Raw genomic sequence first — 14,926 nt, 5'->3', positions numbered from 1 at the left:
ACTTGCCAGTAAATATGGTGTCTTTTTGAGGGGGGGGGAGGGGGAGGTGTTTGGTGGTATTGTTCACGTCTGGTATGGCGGTGTTATCCAGTCACAGTATAGTGGTATTGGTCAGGTCTGGTTTCTGCTGCATGTGGTGATGAACAGTAAATGTGGGAACGCCGCCTTACACTGATCAGATACTGTATCTAGGGATGGTCTGAACCTGCCGAGGTTTCGATTCGTACGAACCCGAACTCTTAGCAATGATTCCCGCTGTCTGCCCACTCCATGGAGAGGGTGGATACAGCAGGAGGACCGCCTGGAAAACTGGGATACAGCCATAGGCTGTATCCCAGTTTTCCAGGCGGTCCTCCCGCTGTATCCACCCACTGCACGGAGCGACCAGACAGCGGGAATCTGATGCCGAGCGTTCGGGTTTATACGAACCCGAACCTTGGCAGGTTCGGACCATCCTTACAGATATCCATATGATGTTCAGAAACTAGAAAATAATGATGCTATTTGGTGAGTGAAGATGGAGGCGTCCTCAGGTTTAGTGCCTAGGGCATCAGCAGCTGGTAATACGGCCCTGGCCCTAAGTGGGGAGGCCATAATTACTTTTTTCACTTTCCCCACTGGCATCTGTACTAGAGCCCTGCTGCCCACCCCTTCCTGGTTAATGGTCAGCGCAAAGCATCGTCCAAACCGTGAAAAGGTGGAAAATCCTTTAGATAATCAATTTTGACTTTGCAGTTGCCACCTTAAGAAATTACAACTACTGTGTACTATTTTGAGCAGTGGAACATAATAACTACTATCTATCCTTGTTCCCCAGCTCTGCCCTTTCAACTCCCTGTCATCTCACAAAGTATATTCCTAAGATGAGGGGGATGGGTACCATTACCCAATCATTAAACCACCCTCAAATAAGGTGTCCAGTGGCAGTGTAATGTTGCTGATGGTGCATCCCCATTTTGTGGCTATTGGACATTGAATGCAAGATTGTTTTCATCTGTATATGGCAAATGTAATATGCCATCTGTTCCCCCCTATTTTGGAAATATACCATCTGAAAATACAGGAAGGTGGAAGGGCAGCGCTGGGGAATGAGGGCAATAACATTTTTTCCCGTATCTTGGATATTCACTTTAAAGCCTTAAAGCGGTTGGCCACTTTATAGTGAAATTGTTCAATGTATAGTATTACTAAGTGTACTGACAGCAGCTCAGAGACTCCCCTCCTCTGTGCTGTCCTGCACTGTGGTGATTCTGTTCATAAGATGGCCAACAGTGTCCTTGGTAGCATGTATAGACTCAGTGATTGACACTGGGGGGCGGGGCATGGTCACGTGCTCCTCCATGCTCGGCCATCTTATGGACAGAATCACCACAGAGCAGGGCAGCACAGCCTGGAGGAGGTCAGTCTGATCTTAGCTCTATGAGGTACACAGGGAGCTACTGTCAGTATGTGCAGTAAGTATCAATACTGTACACCAAACAATTTTACTATAAAGTGGCCAATAATTGTTCCTATTGGTCCAGCCTAATCGAAGGTACAGGAAGTCCTAAGTGTGTTTTAAACAGGTTTTTATTAGTTGGGAAAAAATTAGAATCCATGTACTGTGAACCATCCACGTTTCATGTACATGATGCATTGGTCACATTAGAAAGTAAGATTTTAGTATTTTATCCCTTGCATCTTTGATACAGTAGATACTTAGCTAAATATTATCACCAAACTGCAACAAACCAGATTGACAAAACCCCCAATCCCTTCTGTCTCGACTGACCATTTCAAAGCATTAGATAAGACACTTAAGAAGTTGCTGCAAAACTTTAAGATGAACTTCATGGCTGAGTTATAATGACTTTACCCACTTCACATATTTGCTCTCTTTCATGCCAATTTTCATTATTTTGGTAAATATCAAGTGCTCAACTTGGTGATAATTAAAATCAGACACTTATTCCCACTTAAGCTCAGCACATCCATCTTAAAACATCATAGGGAAATAATGATAAATCACTTATATGATGCGCCGTGCTGACAATTTTGATGTTAGAAGAATCTGACTGATTAAGAGGACAAATTCATTGGTCTCACGGTAGACAGAAATATTTTCTTTTTTTAGCTGAAGCACCTCTTGAAATTGCCAGGGAAAATTATGCTTAATGCTTTTTACATTTGATTTCCTCCTTTACTTCTCTATGCAAATTATAGTGAATTTGATTGCATTTATCTCTTGCAACTTCAGCTGGTATATAACTGAAATTATAATTTACATTTTGCAGAAAAGTCACATGATTCATTACTACTAACATGAACACTGTTGTTTTTCTACTTTGGCTTTTGGTTACTTTTCTACAGCATTAAAGTTTTTTTTATAATCACAAAACGTATAACTTCTATAATTGCTGTAGCCTTCAATTCAAACAAATTAAAATATCAAAACTTCCATTTTTAATAGTTACTAGAATATTTTATGATATAGGAAACATTTTCACAAATACACTTCCATAACCCTGCTCACAAATCTATCTACATAACATTAACACAATAACACATAGGTGGTGCACATGTAGTCAACCATTTGTTCCAAAGCTATGGGTAAACATTCTAAGGTCGTATATATATCCATGTTTCAGAGGTGAGGCGACATGGAGAGGGGGTTCACAAAAGCAAATATATGGATTCAACTGGATTACACATCTAACTACTTAGATCCGGCACAACATATATTGGACCAGAAGAAAGAGTCAGGAGGTAAAGGGCAATAGTGTCCCTATTCCATATAACTAAGAGGAGAGACATCTCGGGATGTTAAGTAGGGGTAATAAACAACAGAACTTCAGTTGTCAGAGCATGGGAGGGGAGGGGGGGCGTGTTCTGTGGATCAATTCGGTGGGGGAAGCTGAGTCGCCGTGTTGAACAGGTGTTCTGTTCTTATATGACAACCAAGGCGACCATATTTTCATGAATATGTCAGGTCTACCATCTACCCAGCTAGTCAGCTCCTCCATTCTACAGATCTGATTAATTCTATCAAGCCATTGACCCAGGGTTGGGGGGGAGTCGCTCAGCCACTGAAGAGGGATAAGGAGCTTAGCTGCCGCTACCATATGAGCAGCTAGAGACATCTTAGAGATTTTAAAATCTTCAGTTGGTAGTGCCAAAATAATTGTTTATGCAGTAAGCTTGAGAGAGGTGGAACATACCGGATTTCTAGTGCTCTCCACTTCTTGCCAGTAAGGGGTAGAACATGGACATGTCCACCATATGTGTGAAAGTGATCCAACGCCCCTGTGACAGCACCAGCATTCGTTCGAGGGGGATAGTCCTATCTGGAAGAGGAGTTCTGGAGTTCTATACCACCGCGTTAAGAGTTTATAGTGGTTTTCTTGCAATTTTACACACCAGGAGAAGCCATGGGCAGGTCCCAGGGTCAGTTTCTTGTCAGCTTCCGTTAACTGAACCTTCAACTCCACTTCCCACGCTGTTAGGAATGGGGGGGAGTTGAGAAGTGCTCTCATTGAGGAGTTGCGAATGAAAGTAGGAGAGACGAGGCTTGGTCACAGCTCTGGAGAGGGAGGCAGGCCTTCTCAATCCAATGTAACTCTCGTTTAGCTTTATGGGCTTTCAGGAATGCAGTGCACACGTGTTTAATATGGAGCAGTTGCAAAAAGTTTAGATTATTAGGCGACACCAGAGACTGGATATGTTGATTGGTTGGAGCTTTATTATCTTCCATCAAAGTGGATTTAGGGATCTTGTCTAGTAGGTCCCACAATGGGTCTTTAGGCAAGTGAAGAGGTGTTGGGAAATCTGGTAACAGAGATGCACACGCAGAGTGCCTTTTAAGAGTGGGCTAGCAATGGAATCTACAACCTTATTTGCGGGAGACCAGAGAATGGTGTGGCCTTCCCTTCCTAATGTTATTGTTTCCAGTTCAGAGCCTCTCAGAAGCCCTCCCACCGTCACTAGATCAACCCTTCGTTGTAAGTGGGTCGCTTAACAATACATTTCCACATCCGGGAGGCCTAAGCCACCTCTTGTCTTATGTTGTATAAGTATAGTGTGGGAGACTCGTGGTCTGCGCTGATTCCAGAGAAAGGAGTGGAGTAAGCGTTTCATTTCTTTGAAAAAGACGCAGGGAAGATCTATGGGTACCATTGTTAAAATATACAAGATTATAGGCATTATGTAAGTTTGAAGAAGGCTCTTGTGACCCATCCAAAAAAGGAAGGGTGTCTTGTAGGTGGAGAGAAGGTGAGAAACTTTGGATAGGAGGGGTTTAAAATTCAGATTATACAGGGAATCCAGGGAAGGGGGGATAATAATTCCCAAGTATTTTATAGAGTGCTCTGGCCACTGAAATGGTGATGCTTGCTTGAGACAGGTAGCCTGGGACTTCACGAGGGTAATATTTAGGATTTCAGATTTACTATAGTCGACTTTAAAATTGGAAAGGGCGTCAAATTCAGTGAGTTTTTTCTGTATATGGGGCAGGGAGTGGGCGGGGTTGGTTATAAACAATAGAAGATCATCGGCGAAGGCTGCAGCTAGGTGTGTTTGAGAGCCAATGTGTATCTTTTCAATACATGTATCTTGTCTTAAGCTCTGTAGGAGCGTTTCCATGACAAGGACATACAAGGTGGGATCTCTCTCTTTATTTATTAACAACCCAATACCTTATGACCCTTATGCCTTCCTAGTGTTCTATTAGTTTTTAAATATATTTTTCACCATATATAATCAACCAAACATTATAAATTCATACTGAAAAATGTATCTTACCTTAGTCCATAAAGAACAGTTCCATCTGGATGAAGACGTATCATTCTATTCTTCACAGTAACTCCATGGACAAATGATCTTTTATCATTTAGAAAGTATGTATCAGGCACCCAGAGCTGATCAGCGACCCTGTTATCCAATGTAAGGTTAAGAGGAATTCCTGAATAAGAAAGTCTTTTGTCTCTCCACGACTGCTGAAAATACATAGTAAGTGTATAGTCCTAAGGAAAGAAAAAAATTAAAATAGGAGATATTAATTTTCATGTCCATCACAATGCCATATAATACTATCTTATATATGTTAGGTAGTTCATAGTACAATTCTGTGAGGCTGCTATGTACAGTACTACTGGAAAATACATGTGGAAGACAAAACTATAGGAAAGAGGAAGACAAACAGTAAGATGAATTAATAGAATGTCATCATGACGAGCTATTCAGAAGACTTCAAATTCAAACAGAAGACAAGTCATCATAGAGAAACATTATTCAATTGATTCCCAGGATGGAAAACAAACTTCATAGCTTTTACTAAGGTTATTGGTAGTTTAACAAGGATCCATTTATCACAAGGCCAAGTATATTGTGCTTTGATTATTGGCAATGAAAATGCTTCAATCCAACTAATGCATCCAGAACACATGTAGATCAGTCAATATACTTGACTATATCTATGAAGACAAATAGTAGAAACATTGCCTAGTAGTGCTGTAAAAGATTGCTTGTGTATGATAATGAAATGTTTAATAACAAAAGGGTAGTATTTTTTTCCCATATACTTTTGGTTTTACTGATTAATTGTTTAAATTCAATCGTTTTTTCGTTAGTTTGTAAATTTCAAGTGGTAGAGAGATACAACACACTAACAAAAGGTTGCAGACGCATTGCAGAACACATAAGTAGCTGAATTCCCTTAAGCGCTATGTTTTTCAAAGTGAAATTACAAAAGTTCAAAGGGGGCCACTAGACATATGATTGATGAAAGCCAGAGTGGTCTTCTATGCATAATGGTCTAAATCTTCCCAATACATTTCCCAGTGAAGGCAAATCTGAACTAAGAGTAAATACAGAATTTTAAAGGGCTAGCTCACTCAACATTTTTTTCTTTCAAATCAACTGGTTGCAGAAAGTGCCAGAGAGTTGTAATTTATTTCTATTAAAAAAATCTGCAGTTTATAAGTACCTACCAGCTGCTGTATGTCCTGCAGGAAGTAGTGTATTCTTTCCAGTGTGACAAAGTGATCTCTGCTGCAACCTCTGTCCATGTCAGGAACTGTCCAGAGCAGTAACAAAATCCATATAGAAAACCTCTCCAACTCTCCAGACTGAAAATAATACCACATACAGCAGCTAATAAGTGATGGAAGACCTAAATATTTTTAATAGAAGAAAACTACAAATCTCTGGCATTTTCTAGAACCAATTGGTTTGAAAGAAAACATTTTTTGTGAACAACCCCTTTAATTTAATTTTATTGCTCTCTACCTCTATTTTAATGCATTTGCTCCCTAATATATGGGTTCACAATGCAACTTTTTTAGTTTTAATTCACCAACTTTCAACACTGATCTTATACATGGTAAGCGATTGAAGCTTTCACATTGTTTTTGATTCAAACACATTTTCATGAATTAATGTATTTTGGTTTTATCGCTGCAGTTTTCTAATACTTAGATGTTTAGATGTTCATGTTTTTGCAGGAGCATTAATTCTGTAATTCAGAATATATTCATAAAATGAAAGTTAAAGTCTTTGAACCTCTGTTAAGATAAGGAAGGGTCATTTCAAGGGCACAAAAAATGGAAAGCCAGCAAGTGTGCTGTGAACTTTTAATAATGAGTACTTGATAGAGATTAGCATAATAAATGCCACTGACAAAGCATCATAAATATTTGCGACACGCACTAAGCTGAATGACAGAAGGTGCTTTAAATATCTGAATTACATATGATTTCAAAGTGTTTCTTATACGGTATATTTTTATATACTGCTGCAATGAAGAATGTTAATATTCCCCTCAACTTTTTGTGTATTGATTTCTATTGTGCAGTTCACACATTACGCTTTTACACGGATCCGCAATCTGTTTCCTGAAAAAATAGGTCCAAGTAGAGATTGTGATTAGTCAATAGAAGTCTATAGGATGCGTGTGTTATGGTCAGTATGGCAAAGGCAGTCTGACAAGACACGGACAGTGAGCCCTGAGCTGACCCCACCCACTGACCCTGCCTACTTGCCATGGACGGCCCTAAATGGCCCGGACAACCACGGAGTCGGTCCCTACACTGAATAGGTGCGAAACACAAAGCACGGACAGACGAACAAAACACAATAAGAGGTGTCAGACAAACCAGGTCAGCAACAGTCGAGCGGCGAAGTACAAAAACAGCAAACAGGAGAATAGTCAAGGTCAGATGCAGAAGGTCCAGAATACAGAGATCAGAGTAACTAAACAGGGAGCTGAGCAGGCGAGTGAACTCTAATAGTCAGCAGGGAAGGGAGAAACTTGCTGCTTTTTATCTAGGATCAGAGACTGGGTCCAGCAGATGATTGGACCAGCCCTGATCCCAGCAGCAAGTTCAGCTGAGAAGATCAAGCAGAGCAGTAACCCCTGCACTGCCAGGAGTCTGCCAGGAAAAGGCTGGCAAATACAACACAATTCAGACAGTGTAAAAAAAAAAACCACATACAAACTCAGCGCTTCCTCAACTGCCCGGCACGGACCGAGGATCGCAAAGTCATATTCCTAACAGCGTGTTTTCATGGACACCACAGATATCTTATCTGTGATGTCAGTAAAACTACATTGATCAAATACAAGCAAACTATTTACTTTTTACATTTTGTTTACCACTACAACATGTTAGCGGATGCAGATGCACTATGGATACAATTATGGATCTTTTTTGAGTAAAAATAGTGGATCTTTATGTGGACCTGAAAAATCACTGAACCTGTGAATAAGGCCTTAAAGCGACTCTGTGCCCACAATCTGACCCCCCAAACCACTTGTACCTTCGGATAGCAACTTTTAATTCAAGATCTGTCCTGAGGTTTGTTCGGCAGATGATGCAGTTATTGTCCTAAAAAACAACTGTTAAACTTGCAGCCTCGTGCCCAGCGGCCGGGGCTTAGAATGTCTGTGCCCTACCTTTGCACCACCCCTCCGTCCCTCCTCCCCACCCTCTTTGTCATTAGGAATGCCACTGGAACATTTTCTCTTGTCTGAACATTACACAGGTGCCTTAACGATCCAACCCATGTTCAGTATTCACACAGCTGAGGAATAGGAGACAAACTGCCTTGAGCATTCCTAATGATGAGGAGGGTTGGGAGGAGGGACAGAGAGGTTGTGCCAGCCTCATGCATTCACAAACTAAGCCCCAGCCGTTGGGCATGGGGCTGCAAGTTTAAAAGTTGATTTTTAAGACAATAACTGCATCACCTGCCGAATGGACCCCAGGACAGATCTTGGATTAAAAGCGGCTATCCGAAGGTACAAGCGGTCTGGGGGGTCAGATTGTGGGTACAGAGTCGCTTTAATGTTTCAATTAGAAAAAAAAAAAACATTGTATTGACTACAATTTTTAGCAGGGACCCAATCAAAATTTGACAAGACTCTCCTGCTCAGTTTGCTGAACAGTAATCTACTGATGCTTTACACATTACAGTCCTACTACTAGTAGATTCACTAGATCATATGGTGTGTGCCCGGCCCAGAGAATCTATGCCACTTTTTAGAAGTAAGGGAAGTATGCTTTAAGTTTCATGGGGCTCATGTGCTGCCATCTGGCAGAAAACCTCATGTCTCACTCATTACAGTCATTGGTCCAAGCAGTACTTCTGAGCTGTGGTGCAGACCCCCTGCAAATTTCCTAACAGTGTCCCTGTTTTCATGGTGCCTTACACTAGTAACATAGGATGCTACAGAAACTAGACAGCACTGACTCTTGACAAAGACTGTTTGCCATGCTCCTTGCAGAGAGTTCTACTCTCTGCAAGTATATAATTCAGTCTTAATATTATTTCCATTTTGTTGCTAACATGCAAATTTCCCTATCTATTCAGGTACATATTCTTGTCCAAAAGACACATTTTTTAATGTTGCAAAAATTATAAAATAAAATGCTTTTATTAAAAAAAAAAGTTCATTTCTTTTATACAAAGTCTCTAACCTGCTGATATTCCCCTATAGTGCATAGAGCGCTGAATATAAAGGTACATTTCTTACCTTAATCCTCTGTGCCATTTCAGCAGTTTAATTCTTATGCTGATAAGTTGTTTTAGTGCACTGGGGCAGGACTACTGCCCCTCCAGTGCACAGAACTGCCCTGGAGCATCCTCATTTTCAGCGCAACAAGCACTATAGAGACTAATTGGCAGGTTAGATACTTCCTTAGTTTCCCTTTAACTGCTGTAAGAGGAAAACATTTAGGTGTAATAATAGTAGAGTCATGAAGTGTGACAATGTCCCTATGCACAAAGCAAAGTACGTGCACAGAGCCCTGACCTTAACCTCACAAAGTAGATCACCATTTGACAGCCAGACTTATCTTCCAACCACACAGTGTTGTAATACTCCTGAGTCTGGATGGCTGTGAATTCCACTGTAATGTCCTGTTATTTAGTGGAATGCTTTCCCAGAAGATTGTAAACATTTACAGCAGTAAAAACAAGAAAAAAAAATCCAACTCAGCACGGTTGGATAAAGAATGCATTGTTCAAAAAGCGCATGCAAATATGATGTTTTGTTTTTGTATGCTTCTGGCCATGACTTGTCATTGCTTAAGGCAATCCAGTATTACCAGATATTGGAGGATTAAGTGAGGTGTTTTCATTTAAAATTCCATCAATAAAATGCAACACTTTAACCTACAGGTCTAATGTACTGATTTATTCAACAGAACAATGACTTAGGCTGGGTTCACACTACGTATATTTCAGTCAGTATGTGTATATTTCAGTCAGTATATTTCAGTCAGTATTGCAACCAAAACCAGGAGTGGATTAAAAACACAGAAAGGCTCTGTTCACACAATGATGAAATTGAGTGGATGGCCGCTATTTAATGGCAAATATTTGCTGTTATTTTAGAACAAGCGGCCATCCACTCAATTTCAACACTGTGTGAACAGAGCCTTTCTGTGTTTTTAATCCACTCCTGGTTTTGGTTGCAATACTGACTGAAATATACTGACTGAAATATACGTAGTGTGAACGCAGCCTGAAAAAGAAACTAGGACATCTTGTACTTTGTACATATAGTTCATTGTGCAAGTAACTGTATGCACAAATTACTATAGCTAGAATTATATTTGTTTATAGCTACTTAGATTTATTTGTGTTAAAGCGACTCTGTATCCACCACCCCACCAAACCACTAGTGCCATCTGATGAGAGTAAATCCTTACCAGTTGTGTCTTTTAAAATGTGCCCAGTGCCTTGGTTAGAGCAAAAAATTATCTTATAAACTTGCAGCACTGTGTTATACTGGCATGGCCTAGAGTGTCTTTGCCCCAGGATTGTGACTCCTCTTATCCCCCCCCCACCCTCCTCATCATTAGGAATATCCCCAGGCAGGATTTCTATTCATTGCTCATCTAAACAGTGTACCTGTGTCGCTATTACACATGTGCACTGTTTAGACAGGTGATAAATAGAACTTCTGCCTGGAGGGAGAGGCATCGCAGACATGGGGCACAGACATTCTATGTCATGCCAGTATGAAACAGTTTTGCAAATTAGAAAGATAATTTTTTGCTCTAACCAAGGCATCGGGCACTTTTTTTTTTTTTTTTTTTTTACGAACGGTAAGGATTTACTCCCATCAAACGGATGGTACTAGCGGTTTGGTGGGGTGGGTTGGTGAATACAGAGTCAAATTAAACCATTTTGATAAATTACAGAATTAAAACAAGTAAAGCAAGCATTTTAAACAATATATAAAATTCAGTGTAGTAGTGGTCCACTGAATGACTGCCTTCTCTGTGAGCGCACAGATGACCTGGGAAACACGAGTCAACCTGTGTTTAGACGCTTAAAAAAAAAAAAAAAAAAGAAACCAAACACACGAAGTCCTGTGTTGTGTTTCCCATGAAAAAATAAAATAATAATAATTTTAATAATGTAAATTACAAACATGCTTTATATCACATCTACTGTTCATTTAGATCAGCAGTGGGGAATCTCCGGCCCGCGGCCCCTGGCTCCCCTGTGATGTGCGCGCCGCTCTGGTGGGGCAGGAGCCGGCATTCACAGCATCTTCCTGTGTCTGTGACACAAGAGGATGCTGTGAGTGCCGTCCCCTTCCCAACCAGAGCGGCTCACGTCTTCCTTCTCCTGACGTAATTTCATAGCGCGCCGCCTGCAGGAGAAGACAGGCACAGGCTAGAGGGGAGAGAAGAGGGCAGCGTGAGAGCGGAGGAAAGGTAAGTGGGATGTTTATTTTTTTTTATGTGGGACAGGCACTTGGGGGTTAACTAGGCTTAAGAAATAAAGATACTGACACGATCAACTTGCTCTTTCTCTTCATATATTCATTTTTGCAACAATAAACAGCTTGTTAGAAAATTGCATAAATCACCCGTGTGCAGATAGATACTTCAATGGAACTCCGTTTTGGCGTTCTGCTTAGGGCGCTGGTAAAGTCCACAAATCATCTGTGTGGCAGAGACCTCCTCGATCGGTAGGAGGCCAAGTAGTAGCGTCTTCACATAGTCACGCCACGGGTTAACTAGGCTACCAGGGACATGACTGGGGGGTTAACTAGGCTACCAGGGACATGACTGGGGGGTTAACTATTCTACCAGGGACATCACTGGGGGGTTTAACTAGGCCTACCAAAGCAATCACTGGGGGGGATAACTAGACTACAAGGGGCATGACTTAAGGTTTAACTAGACTACAAGGGGCATCCCTGGGGGTTGCTAGGGGAACAATACTTTGCCTTGCCCCGGTGCTGCAAACTCACGCTACTAATTGCCGCGCACAATATCTGGCCCTCGAATGATTTTATTAATGCCCGACTGGCCCTCGACATGGAAAAGGTTCCCCACCCCTGATTTAGATTTTTAAAGTTATAACGACGGGACACTTTAACATTACATTCTTCGCCAAGATGGCACCACAGTGGATGAATCAAATTACAAGCATTGGCTACTACAAAGACTATTTAGTATATGGACCATTTGAAGCAGCTCCAGATCAGGACAGAATAATCCAACCTCAATAATACTCATGCGTCCATAAGTCTCATAAGTCCATGCGTCTGTTTTTATTTTTCCTACAAGGCTCCATTACTGAGATGGTCAAGGACTCTTGGAGATACTTTTAGAGAGAAACCTATGAGACTTCATTTGTGATTTCATATTTGTATTTGTTGGTAATTATTAGTTTAGGGTCCATTATTTTCCATATCTACTTTACATGGGGAGTAACCTTACCAAATAATTCAATACCTTATGTAAGAGGGATTACATTTAATTGTTTACAGTAGCGAAGCAACTAAAGCTTTTTTTTTTTTATACCGGTATTGTAATACATTATCTTGGCTGTGATTTGTTCATTTGTTAAATTGGCCTTCCCTGTCCCAGTCCACTTAATAGCTCCTAAAAAATACCATTGGAATGTTTCCAAGGTTATCTAGGCTAAAAAAAAAATGCTCAAGAATCCTTATGGAGATTATGTACTTGCACAAACAAACTGGGAGTCTGTCAGTCTCTAATTTTACTAAATACTTTTGATCTGCCTGATTAGCCTATTATACTTCTATAAACATGACAATCCCAATCCCTACTTTACTCACTAGATCTGTCTACTTTTTTAAATAATCACGGAGCTAGGGCTCTTTCCTTGGGGAGCCAGTGGTTGGTGGGTACTAGGCAGTTAGTTCTAAGATGCAATGCATGTTGGGAGATGTAGTTTCGCAGCCAGGCGCAGTGATATAAAACTGGGATCATTTGTTAAAGTTTGAATCTGGGCCTAGGAGCATTGTAGACAAGCTAAAAAGACAAGCTAGAAAGATTTAAAACAATGGGTGGAAAATCGGTAAGTGCACCTATATGCCTTTTGTGCATTTTATTTTTTATTGGATCTGAATGGGTTTTCCATCTAAGTATTATTATTTATTAACAGAAACCTAACATGGAGACTACATACCAACATGCCACTATCTGGCCATTCATATACCTGCTTCCCGGCTCTGCAAGCAATGAAGTAGACGGGTCAACTGAGTGAAAGTAATGTCACCTTTTTTAATTTGCAGTAATATTTATCTGTTTCTTATGGCATTAAAAAAAAGTAGGCAAACTCATAAAAAAATAAATGCTGAATATCTGCTACTAGGAACTGATCTGAGAAAGCCAGGACAACGTGGTTTTTATACATGCATAACTCCAATCTTAATTATTATATTTGTCTCTAACTACTAATTATTATGAAATGTCAGACAATTTCTATGTCATGAAACCTTAGATTTGTTGAACCCTAAAGCCCATAGTTATACTGATAATTCTGCACCACGTTACAGTGGGTTTACACTAGTCTCACTAACATGGAAGAATTTTTGCATCTCTTTTATGAGTCCTGGCTGGACCACTGGTTTAATGACCAAATCTTTTAATTTTGGTCCTTAGACCTGCGGTTGAGCTAGGGCTTGCAGCTGCAATATGGATAAAAAAATATGTCCATATTGGGCTTTCTTCTTGCAACTTTGATACTTATGCAATGATGTACAAAGAAACATTATTTTTTATGTTTTTCATTAAGAAATACATATATGCTGTGTTTTGATATTTTATGTAACTATTCCTTACATATTATATTAATAGATCATTTCTCAATGAAAAAACGTAATTGATACCACAAAAAGAATTATGTTACCTTACTGATTTTTCTGATGAGGCACTGCTAATTTACCAAGCAATTTGAAATCAGGTCTATACAGAAGCAGACTGGAAGCCCCCTGTGAGTTTGCTAATAAGAAATTGCACAGTATAATGTGCTCATTAAAAGGTATGCCACCAGGAGGAACTACACCCTTTAAAAGTAATTACAGGCCCTATTAACAGTTTCATTAGATATGCGGAAGTATATCTAGACCTCTTTAACACATATGGATCCTGTAAAACATTATAATATATACATATTTGCTACATAATATATTCCTCTGTCCAGCATATTATAAGGCTTTATTTCTTTATCTCAGGCATGTGACCGAACCAGGGTAGAGGGTAAACTTCTGCAGGGTGAGGGGGTCAACAGTAACAAACCCACAGAAGAAATGGCAACATGTGGAAACGTTTAGACACAGTTTGCCTGATTCAAGTTCCTTTTTTTCACTTAAAAGTAACAGGTTTAGCAAAATTTAAAAAAACAAAAACAAAAAACATTCACAATCAGTTAGAAGATCTTATTTAGAGGCACATTTCTTGGTTGCAAACGGTTTGAACTGGCTGGCAATTTCATCAGTCCACAAGCTACCTCTATATACAGTAGGTCTGAGGTAATGCATTATTCCTTGGTTATTCATGGCCCAAAAAGCTCAAATCTCCTCAATCAGTCTACACTAATATTTCTTCTTCTTGATTTCAATTATACTTTAGCAGGCTCTGGACAGCCACACATGTGCCTGGTGCCTAGGCCTACAGCCCAAGGAGGCATTTCTGTTTTCCCTACAACTCCATGTGGTTTTCACTACACACTGAATCCATTTACTTCGACAGAGTTGCCAGTGACCAAACACAGTAACACTAGAAAGTGTGGGGTATACAATCAGTACTAACAGCACTATAACCAGACAACAGTGTACATCAATAAAGATAATCACATTCCGTAATCATTACTGCACATTTAAGAAAGGCATGGCAGGGGACTGGTTAGCATTTTTGTTTACCAGAGATGGAAATTATCAGTTTAATGCTGCCGAGCATCCATATTTTAATGTCCTTAACGAGGCATTCCCATCTCAAATAACATAGTTAAACTTTACAAATACATTCATTTAGCAAACTTGCCTTATTCTCATGATATGTTGCTCTTCCCTTCCTATTGTTGACTGCTTGTTGTCTAGGTTACCGACCACCGCTCTGCTCTTAAAGCAGACCACTGCTTTTAGAGCAGTGGCACAGTATATATACACAGAAGCTCTATA

The 14,926-nt window shown here is 40.1% G+C and overlaps 1 protein-coding gene across 2 annotated transcripts in view; it reads right to left on the bottom strand.

The window, feature by feature from the left end:
* GABRB1 (gamma-aminobutyric acid type A receptor subunit beta1) overlaps positions 1 to 14,926 on the bottom strand; it is a 379,826-nt gene that overhangs the window by 202,416 nt on the left and 162,484 nt on the right. For both annotated transcript variants that reach the window (XM_069976523.1, XM_069976524.1), the window contains exon 4: positions 4,777 to 4,997. In XM_069976523.1, coding sequence (XP_069832624.1) covers positions 4,777 to 4,997 — 221 coding nt within the window. The remainder of the gene's footprint in view (positions 1 to 4,776; positions 4,998 to 14,926) is intronic.

The sequence above is a fragment of the Dendropsophus ebraccatus genome, chromosome 7, assembly GCF_027789765.1.
Source record: "Dendropsophus ebraccatus isolate aDenEbr1 chromosome 7, aDenEbr1.pat, whole genome shotgun sequence".
Classification (NCBI taxonomy): domain Eukaryota; kingdom Metazoa; phylum Chordata; class Amphibia; order Anura; family Hylidae; genus Dendropsophus; species Dendropsophus ebraccatus.
The sequence above is the reverse complement of the archived record's forward strand: the minus strand, read 5'-3'. Positions and strand labels throughout refer to the sequence as shown.